This window comes from Cheilinus undulatus, linkage group 7 (assembly GCF_018320785.1).
Source record: "Cheilinus undulatus linkage group 7, ASM1832078v1, whole genome shotgun sequence".
Taxonomy (NCBI): Eukaryota; Metazoa; Chordata; class Actinopteri; order Labriformes; family Labridae; genus Cheilinus; species Cheilinus undulatus.
Genome location: NC_054871.1, coordinates 5,791,866 through 5,806,210, shown reverse-complemented (window position 1 = coordinate 5,806,210; position 14,345 = coordinate 5,791,866). Strand labels below are relative to the sequence as shown.

The 14,345-nt window shown below is 39.5% G+C and overlaps 1 protein-coding gene across 2 annotated transcripts in view; it reads right to left on the bottom strand.

Moving 5' to 3' along the window:
- Nucleotides 1-14,345, bottom strand: part of phactr1 (phosphatase and actin regulator 1) — a 67,270-nt gene that overhangs the window by 4,835 nt on the left and 48,090 nt on the right. For both annotated transcript variants that reach the window (XM_041791104.1, XM_041791103.1), the window contains exons 2-8: nt 10,573-10,737; nt 6,455-6,535; nt 5,376-5,498; nt 5,083-5,283; nt 4,743-5,004; nt 2,381-2,586; nt 277-433 (exon numbers count right to left, since the gene is read on the bottom strand). In XM_041791104.1, the coding sequence (XP_041647038.1) occupies nt 277-433; nt 2,381-2,586; nt 4,743-5,004; nt 5,083-5,283; nt 5,376-5,498; nt 6,455-6,535; nt 10,573-10,737 (1,195 nt within the window). The remainder of the gene's footprint in view (nt 1-276; nt 434-2,380; nt 2,587-4,742; nt 5,005-5,082; nt 5,284-5,375; nt 5,499-6,454; nt 6,536-10,572; nt 10,738-14,345) is intronic.

The window sequence follows — 14,345 nt, the reverse complement described above, 5'->3', positions numbered from 1 at the left end:
GCTACAGTTCTGGCTCTCCTTTTCAGTCTTCATACTCCTCACTGTACTGGACTCCACTTTCTATATTTCCCCCACGTCTCCTCGTCCTGCTGCAGCTCCTTGGCTTTAATCTCTCTCCTCCTCACTCCATTATGACTCATCATCCATCATCTGCTCCCCTCAGCGGCCAGGTCACATCAGTCACTGCTAACATGGAGCTAAAGCCCTCTGCAGAGTGACCAGGCCTGTATGTAGAGTAAAGTGTACATGTATGATTTCTGGCTCAGTGTGGTTCACCTGGTCAGTTTTGTGGCTGTTTGCTGTCGAGACTCAAGTCTCTCCTGGTCCGACTGCAGCTGTAGGATGTTCTTGTCCTCCAGTTCCCTCTTGGATGGACGGTTACTCAATTTGATGGCCAGAGAGTCCTTCCGTAATACTTTCATGGCCAGTGTGCCTATAATGAGTAAATAATAAGAAAAATGTAGTTTAGTATTGTGCAGTAAGCCTGTGCCTTACAGACCAAGATCAGTCTCAACTCTTCTGGACGTGGAACTGTGACTGCGAACATCAGGAAAACAAGAAACATTTCTCTTAATCTGAACTCTGCAGTTAGTACGACTAGATGAATGATATTCCAGTCCTTTTATTTCAAAACGATATTAATTTGTTTTGTTTTGTTCCCTACTTATCCATTTCTCCGTTAATTCTCTTATCTCTGTTAATTTTATTAGTCTACTCTGGTTCTATCTTTCTTTCAGCTCATCATGTGAAAAGCTCTCTAAACTGTGTCTAACTTGCGTAATTATGATAAATATAATAATCACAATATGGCAACATGCCGACTTTATCACTTCAATTGGTTGTGATTTATAAAATTTTTAACAAATTTACTTTAATATTTTAAAACATTGAAACAAATTCAGAAATACTGACTGATCAGTTTACTGTTTGGATAAAAATGGAAATGAAAAGAAATGAAATTGTTCTCACAAGTGGAATGATACAGTTGTCCTATATGTAATATTTCTCTTTTCATCTCTGTTTCCTTCCGTATTTTACGTAAATTGTATGTTTGACAATAAATTTAACTGTTTAAATCAGTACAAGTAAAGTTGCAGTCAAATTTATCACTTGTTATGATAAGCAGTCAACAGGCGTATCACTTTAAAGGCAACATATTATGCAAAAATCACTTTTTCAGGCTTTTCCAACAAATGTGTAGCCCTGGCCTGTCCACAATCCCCTCAAATAGCAGAAGAATCCACTCCCTTCCACCCTTTCTTTCTCCACCTTTCAGAAAATGTGTGCCGAAACAAGCCGTTCTCTGATTTTTCCCCTCATGATGTCACGTAGGGAGTTAGCACCACCCCCAGGTTCGGTTGGCCCTCCCGGCTTGGAAGAAAGTTCCGCCCTCCTCTCCTGATCCTCCTCTCAGCTGCCGGCTGACATCCTGGGTAACTCAGTGAGTGACCCTGCTGATTTTGGTCTGGGAGATTGATGGTTTGAAACCCAGTCAGGTCCTTAACTTTGGATCAAAGTGTCTGTAATATTGCAACATCAGTAGTGCCACATCCATTTCTTGAGAGGGGTGTGGTCAGGGGTGGAGCCAGACAGCTCATTAACATTTAAAGCCACAGACACAGAAACAGCTCATTCTGAGAAGGGCTGAATGAGAGGGGTTTTTAGACATGCAAAAATCTAATACTGGAGTGTTTTTTCAGCTACAAACTTCATGGGCATGTTTTGGGAACCTCTGAGACCAATATAAACTTGTCTTAAAGGGGAAAAATATGTCCCCTTTAAAATGAAATCATTAAAACAAAGACAACAATTCTCAGCTAAAATAAAGCTGTCTGCTGCTTTTCCTCTTCTGTTGTCTTTCAAAAGTAAGAACTTCCTGCCTTCTGGAGCTACAAAGACTCGCACTGTCACATGACACATGATGTCACATGCACGTACTTCATACTACAATATGAGCCTGAATGGCCCTTCTTGATAAATAAGTAACTTAGTTAATGTAGGGCGTGGCAGTGGCTGAACTGTCCTTGGCACAGGTAATACTGTCATGGCGGACTGGTGGTGCCATCATAAGGAAGTGTCAATCTTACTGTGGAGATCATATGTGATGGGAGGAGGATACTTGGTGTCATGAGACAACATTAGACTCTGAAATCATACATGGTGAGGAAGTTTATTTGCTATTAAAAAGTGTATACCAGTGAGATGGAAGCTGTTTAATTAAATCATTTCTAATGTATGTAGGCTTCATCAATGGAAGGCAAATTGAGGGAAGTTGGGGTGAAGAGTTTTTATGTGGTGCAGCCTGATTGGAGTGGCAAGTGGACAGAACCTAAGAGAATGAAGAAAGTAGTCTACCATTAGGACAGAGTTTGATACCTACTTGTAAAAAATGTATCATCCTCATCTTCCTCCTCATCCTCCTCTTCTTCCTCATCATCTTCCTCTTCCTCTTCTTCTTCGTCCTCCTCCTCCTCTTCTTCATCTTTATACATACCAGGGAGGTCCTCGTAGTCTGCCTCGTTTGGGAGGTTTTCTTTGTCGTCGTCACACTCGATCATCACCGTGGGAACGGCGTGCATCATGGAGCTGCAGGATGGAAAGTCAAGAGGTGTGTGCTCAAATTCACAGGAGGAAAAAACATGAGAGATGAACAGAAGAGTGCGATAAGAGTGAAGTATCTATGACCTTTATCTTTACATAAATCCTGTTTAGTCATCTATCACTGATTTAAAGAAACAGTCATTGAGAGATAACATTACAATACTGTGAGTGCAAAGTGAGAGAGCGGTCTGCAAAGACAAACAGGTATACATCTCACAGGCACATCAGTAAGCAGAGCTCTGCTTGTTCTATATTTCTGTGCTGACAGGCAACCAATCATAGTGATGGATGTTGTGGGAGAGGATAAACCAGTGTGCTGCAGTTAATAAAAGAGCACAGGGATGAAAACTGTTTTCCATGTGTTATATTTCATCACTGACAGAATTTTTTCATTTCATGCAGACGTTTCTGCAGAAAGTTGAGGAGTTTCCAAACAGTCTGTCTGTAGAATTTCACAAGTTTGGGGATTTATAGATAATTATTCTAATATGAAGTAAGTGACTCTGTTTTCAGGTGGTTATGGCACAGCTTGAAAATATATTAATTCTGATGATTTATGAAAGCAAAAGATACCATCAGCTGTCAGGCAAGGTTGCCAACAAACACATTTTTTGAGGCAAAAAAATCACAAATATTATGTTTACATGCAAAATGTCTATATGCAAGGATAAGCTGAAATCCAGTTAAGGCTTGATACAGGTATTTAGCTGGGCCTTTTTCTTTTTACAGCTACAGTGCTGTGAGAAAGTATTTACCCCCTTTCTGATTCCTGCATATTTATCACACTTAAATGTTTCAGATCATCAAACCAAGTAAATACAAAATGCAGTTTCTAAATGATGATTTCATCTATTAAGGGAAAAAAATACAAAATGTGAAAAAGTAATTGCCCCCCTTGTTAAATCATGAGTTAACTGTGATTAACCACAGTTCTTGGAAAGCTGAGTTCAATGCCACAGGCCACACCCAGGCCTGATTACCGCCAGATCTGTTGAATCAAGAAATCACTTAAATAGAAGCTGTCAGACAAAGTGAAGTTGACCACAAGATCTCAAAAAGAAACGTATCATGCCGCAATCCAAAGAAATTCGAGAACAAATGAGAAACATAGTGATCAAAATCTATCAGTCTGGAAAAGGTTACAAAGCCATTTCCAAGGCTTTGGGACTCCAGTGAACCTCAGTCAGAGCCATTATCCACAAATGGAGAAAGCTGGGAACAGTGGTGAACCTTCCCAGGAGTGGCCGGCCAACCAAAATGACTCCAAGGGTGCAACGACGACTCATCCAGGAGGTCACAAAAGAACCCAGAACCACATCCAAAGACCTGCAGGCCTCACTGGCCTCAGTTAAGGTCAGAGTTCATGACTCAACCATCGTCTCACATTTGCCAAGAAACATCTTGATGATCCCCAAGACTTTGGAAGAAATATTCTGTGGACTGACGGGACAAAAGTTGAACTTTTTGGAAGGTGTGCGACCCGTTATATCTGGTGTACAAATAACACAGCATTTGATAAAAAGAACATCATGCCAACAGTCAAACATGGTGGTGGCAGTGTGATGGTCTGAGGCTGCTTTGCTGCTTCAGGACCTGGACCATTTGCTGTGACTGATGGAAACAATGAATTCCTCAAGCTCAAGCGCTCATGGGTTATGCAGCAGGACAAAGACCCAAAACATACCAGCAAGTCCACCTCTGAATGGCTTAAAAAAAATAAAATAAAATAAAAAACCTAAAAAAATAAGGTTTTGGAGTGGCCAAGTCAAAGCCCGGAATTAAATCCAATTGAGATGCTGAAGGAGAGGAGCAAAAAAGGAGGATAGCATGGCTTGACAATTTTGGGACCCCATTTGACTTTTAATAATGGAAACGCTTACTGAAACAGACTTCTTGGTGGAAACACACCATTACTGCATGTTACGGTAGTGACTGTTTAAAGACAGCAAAAAGGTACTTTCTTGTCCACAGTGGGTGCTGAAACTGACAAAATTTCAAAGATCCCCTCTGAAGTTTTCACAGAAGCAATTTTTACAAGCTCCTTTAAAAACTCAACTGACGTCTCAGCTTTCTTAATATCTGTGAGATAAGAGGACTCGGGGTTTTTATTTCTGCGCCACAGCTGACAGTCTGGTCCTCACCTCTCAAACCTCTGCATGGTGAGAGCCAGGGTCTTGTTCAGCTCCTCTATGATCCGGCTGGGAGGGTGGAGAGGGACTGGCAGTGTCCCGTACTGCAGGGAGTGGCCACCCATTGGAGCATGGCTGGGAGGGGCGGGGCACTTCTGGAAGGCGAGCGGAGAGGGCTCCATGCTCCCTGCAGGTACGGAGATAAGGAGCTTCTTTGGAGGTAGAGGAGGAGATAACTTCACTGACATACACGGCAGCTTCACCGGGGCCCCGTCTGCACGGAGATAGAGATGAGCATGAGAGGTGCATTCACAGCAACCCTATGCAGCTATGAGCACACAGACTAGCATACCTGTGATGTGGTTAGGTAGCCTGTTGAAGGGTTTGGGCGGCAGCGCAGGAGGTTGTTTGTGTAGCGTGGGAGGTCTGTGCGGTGACTCTGGGCCATCAGACGGGTAAACGGAGGCCTTCTTTGTTGGAGGAGCCTGGATGGACTTTTGAGCATGGTCTTGTTGACACGCACTCTCACTGGACAACTGAAACTCCAGAGAACCTGAAGAGAGGAAAGAGAGAAATCAAACTCTCTAAAACCAAGATATTAACTTAAAAATAAAGGGTCAGCGGTGCAGTGTCTCTGCTGTTTACCTCCAGCTGCAGCCGCTCCCTCCATCAGCTCTGTACTTTCAGACTCTGACAGGCTGGAGCTGAGCACTGGAGAGCGCCCGTTCTCCATCTTCACCTCCTCTCGTACAACGGCTCCAGAGCCATCTGAACAGACAGAGATCAGGAAAAGTTGTTAAAGTCAAACGCAAGTGAGTAAAAGAAAGTTAGGATTGTTAGGCTCACAGGAGGGCTGAAGCAAAAACAAGAAAAATACCAACACTATTTTTACTGAGACAAACAATAAAGAAAAACAGGCAGAAAATCAATGCCGGAAATTTCTTCAACACAAGAAATTGCTGCTTTTCTTTGTCTTTCAGACCAACGCAAAAAAAAAAAAAACACCCACACTGCATCCTGGTAAATAAAGGCTTTTACTATGAGAAGCTGTCACTATCAACTTAGATAACTAAAACTAATTTAATAACTTAAACTGAAATGTTAAAACATTTTTAGTTAACTGAAACCAAATTGAGGAACTTTGCAGAAAAAACGAAAACTAACTAAAACTTAAGTCTGTATTTATGAAAATAACTTAAATGAAATAAAATTACACACAAAATCTCCTTAGTTTCAGTCTTTGACAGCATCATGCTAACTAATATGTTAGGCTTGGTTTAATATGTAAACCCAAGCCTGGAGAGTAAAACGGATAGGTGTGGTTAAAGAAGACTTCACACAATGGTAATTGTAGGTCTTGAGTTGTATACAAACATTAAAACTGAATAAATAAAATGAAAGTGTAGAGCCCTTTTGGGTCTCACCTCTGACCAGTATCCCATATTGCCAAAAAAACTAAAACTAATAAAAGCTAAAATAAAATGACGCATTTTTGCAAAATAAAAATTAAACAAAACTATCAAACCAGCAGTAAAAGCTAATTAAAACCAAACTGAAATTATAAACAAAAGGTAAAAACAAAATGAAAATAAGAACTAATGAAAAATCAAATATGATTACAACCTTGGTCACTGCACACCTTAACAACCTGTTCTTCATCATAAAAATAAAACCAACACTTTTCAGTTCCCTACATGGCAGATCTTTGTTTCCTCCACCCTCACCTTTCTCATACACCTCCTTCAGCACTCCCTTCTTGATGAGCTCCTCTCGGCTCTGACGTGTGGACATTTTCCTCTCCAGCACTGAGGAGACAGAGACGACATGACGTAAAATAAACAGGAGAGCTGTATACTTAAAGGAGCATTTACTGGTGTTGAAGCATGTGTCAGATGGTCCTTACTGCCTCTGCTATTGTAACTGTCCTGTAATAATCCTGTGCCTGAACCTCTGATCTCTGAAGAGCCTCTGTTAACAGTTCAGAGACAGAGGTGTTATGAAAGCAGCTGAAAACCTGGTGGTAGAAATATGAATCATCTACACATCTCTCTTTATGTATTTTTTTAATATTTATTTTTGCCCTTTCAGCCTTTTTTGACAGGACAGTGGGTAGAGTACTTATTGGGAGAAATGTTTAAATCTGTCAATAACAATATTTTGCGTTTTAAGCAATCATAAGAATGCCTTTAATACTAAACATCCCAATTTCTCAACTCTTAGTGAGCAAACCTATCAGCATTTTGCAATTCAAAAATTAATGTAATCTTGCTTTAATTGCATCTTTTACAATCTAAAAAAATCTTTTTTTTTTTTGCAGACATTGCTCTCTTAATCCATTTTATTTATCTGCAAATAAAACGCCCAGATTAGTCTATGTACATGTGAATTTTGGAGACATTCTGAATTATTATCAAATGCATAAATGCCACTTTATTCCTCTTTAGCACTCTGTACATAACGTGAGTTGTTTGCAAAAAATGTAAATATTATCTCTGACCTTATAACTACATGAAATGAGGAAAATGAAAAAGGTTAGAACAATACAAAGCATTGTGGGAAAAATGCAAGTTCCTGTTCCAGTGACCTAACAATAAAGGGAAGAAAATGAAGGAAGTTTAGCACAAAAGAAACCAACAGACTGTAGATCAAACAGAATCAAACAGAGCAAACCTGCAAATTCAGGCTGTCAGAATCTTCAGTATCACATGTTTAAAAGAAGACAATCTTTTTCTGGGAACAAAGGCTCCTCAACTTTCTCAGAGCTAGACCCAAATGGAAATTTGCACTCTCTAAAGAACCCATGCTTTAAAAATGACATGAATTTAACTTTTAAGCTTCATGTTGAGTATCTTGTAGAGAAGTTAAAATTGCAGCTTCACTGCTAAGTTAAGACTTCTGACATGTTTCTGCCTCTGACTGATGATGGTGATGCATCTTCTCAGTGCTTTAAGTCTTTGGATACTGTATAGCATGGGGCTCTGAGGCTTATAAATCCTTAACTCATCATTGTTCCCTGTATGACCGAGGCAAGTGGCCTTCATCGACCACTAGCAGGCTAAATCACTGGGATATCCTTATTTATAAGGTTATTCTAAATCTGCTTCCATCATACTTGTGTGGTCTTATTCAGGTTAAAAGTGATGGCAGCTCTAGTCTTCACTCTTTCACTCAGTCACAAGACTTATTTTTGCTCTCTGTTCCCAAAGTCCGTCATGAAGCAGGTAAAAAGAGTTTCAGATATGCTGCTCCTGCAACCTGGAATCTTCTGGGAGACTGTGTCTAGGGAAGCTGGTATCTTTAAGCTGATTGAAGGTGTTGGAGAAGGATGCATCAGGCTGTAGATGTGCTTTGTGATTTAGGATGGGTTGGTCTGTGTTTGTAAGGGCTATGTGTCTTGTCTGTAACTCTGATGAATGTGCTGCTACCTGTCTCGGCCAGGACATTCTTATAAATGAGATTCTTGATCTCAATGAGGCTGTCCTGGTTAGATAGATTTAAACAAACAGATCATGCCTCTGTAAAGTGCTTCTTTTATACCCAGTCATAACCTTATCAGATGCAAAATTGATTAGGCTTTTCAAGCCTTTTTTTGCCCCTTTAGTTTAAATGTTGTCCTGCCATCAAATTCAAAATAAGCAAATAATTTTTCATGAAATGTTAAAATGGCCCCACTTATGTTCTGTTGTGAATAAAATACAGGTCTATGAGATTAAAAATCATTGCATTGTTTTTTCACTTACATTGGTACAGCGTCCCAGCTATTTTGGAAACAGGGCCGTAAAGTTAGTGATTTTTTAGGCATTTTGTTTGTGAATAAAAGACCCCACAAAAACTGGTCTCCAGCCCACCCTAAGTTAAGTAAAGCAGTTTTACAGTAGTTTATAATATTGAAAATTGCTGAAACTTACAGTAAGATACACACAAATTTGTTTACTTCCTTAGTAGTGAATGAGGAATAAACAACAGGCAAGTGAGCATTAAAGAGGAATGAATCCATTAAAAACATTACAAGCAAACTCCATCAGTACTTTGGTAACATTCTGAAATGTTTGCAAGTTTTGGTAAATATAATAAATAAATAAATAAATAAATAAATAATAGGACCTTTAATTGTGTTGCTGTGCTATCATAAGGTATATAAATATTTTATTTTTAATACCATATCCAAGATTAGGATTCTTCTATGGTGACAGGTCTACTGCAATGTTTTGGCTTATTAACATCTAGTTTTGGCCTCAGATATAAAAGATAGCCAGTCATCCAAATGCAGTAAAAAAAACCAGCTGACACCAGGGGAGGCCCTGTAATAAAAACATTCAATAAAACATGCACATCCTCTATGTACCAGGCCATAATGGACTGTGGATGAATGCCAACATAATTTAATGGACCTGGACTAACTGATGGCAGGAGTCCAGCTGTAACACATGGAGCCCCCAGCGTGAATCCACCTGCGTGTATGAGCATACTGTACTCTGCATTCTTAGAGAGGGAGGAAGCAGGTTTCAGTGACCCGCTGTGACAGCTGGGAGAACAGATTGACTGTAGGAAGCCTCTCGTCACCTCTCTGCTGCTTCTCTCACGGAGAACAGGATGTTAGAGCCAGCTGAGAAACAACAACAACTTCAGGATCAGACTCTTCCCTCCATCTCACAGCTTTCTGCAGAGAGCATATTGTATCTGAGAGCTAGGCATGTGTGTTTAAAGTGATGTCTGCTCTAATGCTGAGGCTAACGTGGCTCTGGAGGAGGAGTTCATTTATTTACACTTATTATTTAACGCTGCAGTTAACCTTTATGTTCACACTTTACACAGCTGCTGCGTTTACATCCGTGATAAACGCTGTAATTAACAGCTTTTATCGTTTACGCCTGGGCTGTGTTTATTTCATGTAAATGGTCTATAACTTTAACTTTTTTTTTAACTTGACTCCTGTTCCTACCAACCCATTATTCTTCCTTTTCTATTTTCACATTCGTGGAGATTGTTTATTTCTGTTTCTGGCTGAATATCTTTATCCAGTAAGAAGATACATAACAGCTCTGATAGAAAAAAAGCTGTAAAGCAACACATTTTTACGAAGTTTGTTTTAACTAACTGTCAAAGAAATTATAACTTTTTTCCAACAAAGTTCAGTCCTATCCATCCATGTTTTACGCAGATCTCTCTTACAAAAAGATCTCTGTTTTTACAGGACTAAGCTGGCTTATTAAAGGCTAAATAAATATAAACTTGACTACAGGACAGAAGAAATGAGAAACTTATAAATCATGAAGTAATGCTTCAGTACTAACAAAATATAATATTCGATATGTTTATTCACTGATTCTAAAAGGAATGGTAAATGAGTTACTGCATTTTTACTGCCTTTCCTCTTATAGGACAATATGAAAATATCAGAAAGAGCTGATTGTTTATCAACTCTGTGTTATCCACAACATTATAGATTTTGTTATTCATGAGGGCTGAGTTAATCCATTAAAATTAAAGCCAATTAAGTAACCAAATCATCCAGTAAGGAGCTGGTTCAGCACTGCTGTGTCTCCCTGATGAAGCAGCAGCAGCCTGATCAGCCACCTCTCAGCCTCCTGCTGTTCCACCACCCTTACATAATCATAATCATACACTGTCGATCTTTGCTGCGGCTCTATATCAACCTCCTGCTCTGAGGCTCAGCCCCCCTGAGCTGACATTCATCAATGCTTCTGTTGCCAGCAGCACCAGGGAGACATTCATCAGCCGTCTGTCACAGAGGTGAGTGGAGCAGATTTCTGCAGGGAGCCAGAGGACAGGATGGGTCATCATAGATGTGTTCAGTGTTTACAGTATCTCCTGCTCTTACCAGCTGAGGTTTGTTTAAACTTTTCGCTCTTCTTCTTCCTCCACTTCCACGGTTTGAACAGACGTCCCAATGTGGCGAATTTACTTCGCCGCCGTATGGGAGGCGTGTGTGTGCCTGGAACCAGCGAATCAGAGCGCATGGCTGCCAACCTCTCCACTTCCTCAGCTGGAAAACAAACAAACAGAACAGAACAGGAACAACAAGGTCATTAACAGGCAGGTAAACAACTCTAAAAATAAAACTTCTGACTCACTAGTTCTCAATCTTCTTTACCCGTGCCTTGTTTAATCTCTCTGGTAAATGATGACAGAAAGATAAGGAGCAAATGCTCTCCTATAGGTCGACGTCAGGATTCCTGTCATTGATGTCAGATCAGGGTGTCAAACTAGACCAGTGGTTCTCAACCTTTTCAGCCCGCGACCCCAAAAATAAAGGTGCCAGAGACAGGGAACCCCCACTGTACCTGAAGGTGGTTGAACACTGCCATGCACAATCAAGAGTAGTCATGTGGAGAAAGGCCGCCCATAAGGGGGATAAAAGGGAGTGCTTTCTGGGGCCCAGCCAAACTAGAGTTCAGGCAAATCATGGTCAATTATAAAGTTAAGCTGTGATATCCATATTTTATATTTTACCTGATTAATAAACTCTACTAGCAAATAAACAAATATATGTTTTCATTCTTTGTGCTGTAGTAAATAGCCTTCTTCAAAATGTAAGTCCAATTTCTTAAAAACAGAATTAAAATGGGATAAAAAAAATGGAAAAAAATGGTTGGGGGGGGTGGGTTAGAAGTTGCAAAAAATAAGCAAAAATGGCAATAATGGGTTAAAGTGGAAAAAAACTGGCATAAAAAGTGATAAAAGAGGTTTCAGTTCAGGATTCAGGATTTAGTTTTTACAAGGCATCTAAGGGGGTCCTGACCCCCACGTCGTGAACCACTGAACTAGACGACAGTACAAGAAAAATGTTGTCATGCTAGTCTTGTTGAATTGTGGTCGTGGAGCGTCTTGATTATTATATCACACTAAAGATCACTCATTATCCAGCCAGAGGTTTGACAATGAGCTGCGACATTGCAGTCCGGTCAGAATCTGATGGAATTTGTGTCATTTGAGCCGGCCTTTATCTGCTCAGAACAATCATTTAACTATGAACAGATTTAGCCTTGAATTTCTCATGGGTCAGCAAGTATAGCACAGTATGTACTGCCTATCTGCACAACTGATGGAGAACGCAAAAGTGTCCATCAGGCTGATCAGCGTCTAAGTGAGAGGCTTATTTATAAAAAGATAGATGTAATCGTTTTTGAAATTCACACATATTTTTTGCCATAAATATTCTGATTCAACCCAATATTTGTTTGCATTTAAGGCCTTTTAAAACAAGATTTCCTTTTACATTTATCTGCATGCAGCATCCTAAAACCAGCCAGTGGTGATATGACAAGCAACAGGATCAGCCAGCCTGAATCGAGCTGAAACAGCTCAGTTCACTTAGCTCTGACTGTCCCCTGTGTTGTTCTGAAACGGTTAAATTGTGGAAATCTTTGATCTGATCTGAGCTTAAGAAAGCAACCTTTAAAACATGTTTGCATAGTCATAGCTCATAAATTCAGGGCCTTTTTTGGTCATAAGCTAAATGTAAAAGCATCTAAATACTTTCACTGAAACTCACAAATCTGGGATGGACATCTTTAGCCAGATTAAGAGTGAAAAGACAAAACATAGTCAAAATTATCATCTGCTCAGTCCCACACTTGAAAAGTCCAAGGTGCCCTCCTGCTGTATCCATCCTACCCTCCTCATGACTCCACATTTATCAAAAGAAATCAATCCAGCACATCATAAATTTTATCTGTGACACGCCCTTAATGATAGAGGTGCTCAAGAAAATCAATTCTTACTTTCTATTTCAGACCTATGTTTAAAGACTCAAAGAATACAGCTCAATAAAGATGTGATTTTAACTCTGATGATCTCCAGGTTTGCTGGGCTGCCTTTAATGTCATTTTTGGTTGAACTGTAAAAAAATTCATCAACCGTACAGCAGGTTTACTGGTGTACACCACTTCTTAAACTCACAGATAAGGGACACAGATCATCACATGTTTGTGACTCAAATGTCAGGGGGCAAATCCTCCTCAGGGCGGGGTTTAATCAAGTCAGGTACAGCTTGTTTGGATCAAAGCTATTTAAGATTGAGAAAAACGCTGTTGGACAGAGCGGAATAAAATGCTGGTATGAAAACAGAGGATCAACCAGAAGAGCTGCAGTGAATTTCCAGGGAAACACAGATCTTTTTTAGAACAAGTTTTCAGGTCTAGCCTTTCCCTCCTCCAGGTTTTCCATTTCCATCCAAGGTGTGACCCTGAGCTGTAGGTTTTGCCGTGGTCCTGCAGGGAGCTGTTTGTAAAGAATCCTGCCGGGGGCTGTTTCTATACAACCAGCTGCAGTTTTTCCATTTGGAATTACACCTGTCCCATTACACACAACATCGACTCTGCACAACGAGGGCGTACGGCCGGAGCTGGAGGCAATGAATAAAAAAACAGGAGGAAGCAGCAATTCAGCCCGCAGCAGAGGATATAAACACACAAACACAGCAGCAGACACTGAAGCACTTATTTAAACTGATAAAATACAGAAGAGACATATTTAAACTGATAAAATACAGAAGAGACATATTTAAACTGATAAAATACAGAAGAGACGATGTAGATGAGCAGGCAGATCAGAGAAGACTACTTTTATGTGACATGGTTTGATCACTATTAAAGGTAAAAATCAAATCCCATAACAAACATTAAAACAGACAGAGCATTTAATACTTAATATTCTATAGAGTAGAATGTGGTTTGATTAATGACACAAATATTGCTAGTCAAAAACTAGCACTGGGATTGGATTTCAATGAAGATTTTAGCTTCCAGCGCTCATGAAAACAAGATAATCATGATTAAATTATTGCTGTGCCACAGTGGGTTTGTCCACAGGATAATTAATTTTTTCAAACTGTTAAGAGCTTCTAAATTCAATAAGTGCATGTGTTGCCATTGTTTTAAAATCAAAGAGTAACTGGGTTTTATAATTGTGATTTCAATATAAATGAAAATGTTTGTGATTTTTTTGCCATAATCAGGCAACTCTTTCTCTCGACACAGCGGTCCATTTAACCATGACACCCTTCTCACTAATCCCTGCTTGCCTTCATACTAATGCACCATGCCGCTGTTGGCAAAGCTTGACCTCCTCCACCCCAGCCACCTCCTTTATAGCAAAAGGCTTGTTGCACCCTCATATTCCGGTTTCATGCATGGATATATTGCTTTTCAACAAATTTTATTATATTCAATATGCATTGTCATAAATGTATCCATTAGGGCTGGGCAATTAATCAAAAATAAGATTAAACTGCAATGTGACCTGCTGCAATTTTCAAATTGCAAAGGTTGCGATATTTCTTTGACCTGAAATTTGGTCAAAATACCAGTTTGAAACTCTTTTTTTTGCAGCAGAGATGTGATGCAGGACATATCATGCAATCATTCAGGTGTTGTTTTTTTAGACTATTCAACAAAAAAATCCTACCTTCTTCATTTTTGTACATTTTTCTTATTAAATATAAGAATGAAAAAAAACCTTAAATGTAATAATTCATATCCAATTTTCAATATGAGTGAAAATCATCAGAATTAGACATTTTTAATGAATTGTTCAGCCCTTGTTTAAGAATTAAAGAAAGTTAAGGAATAACTGCATATCAAATTGCAATTG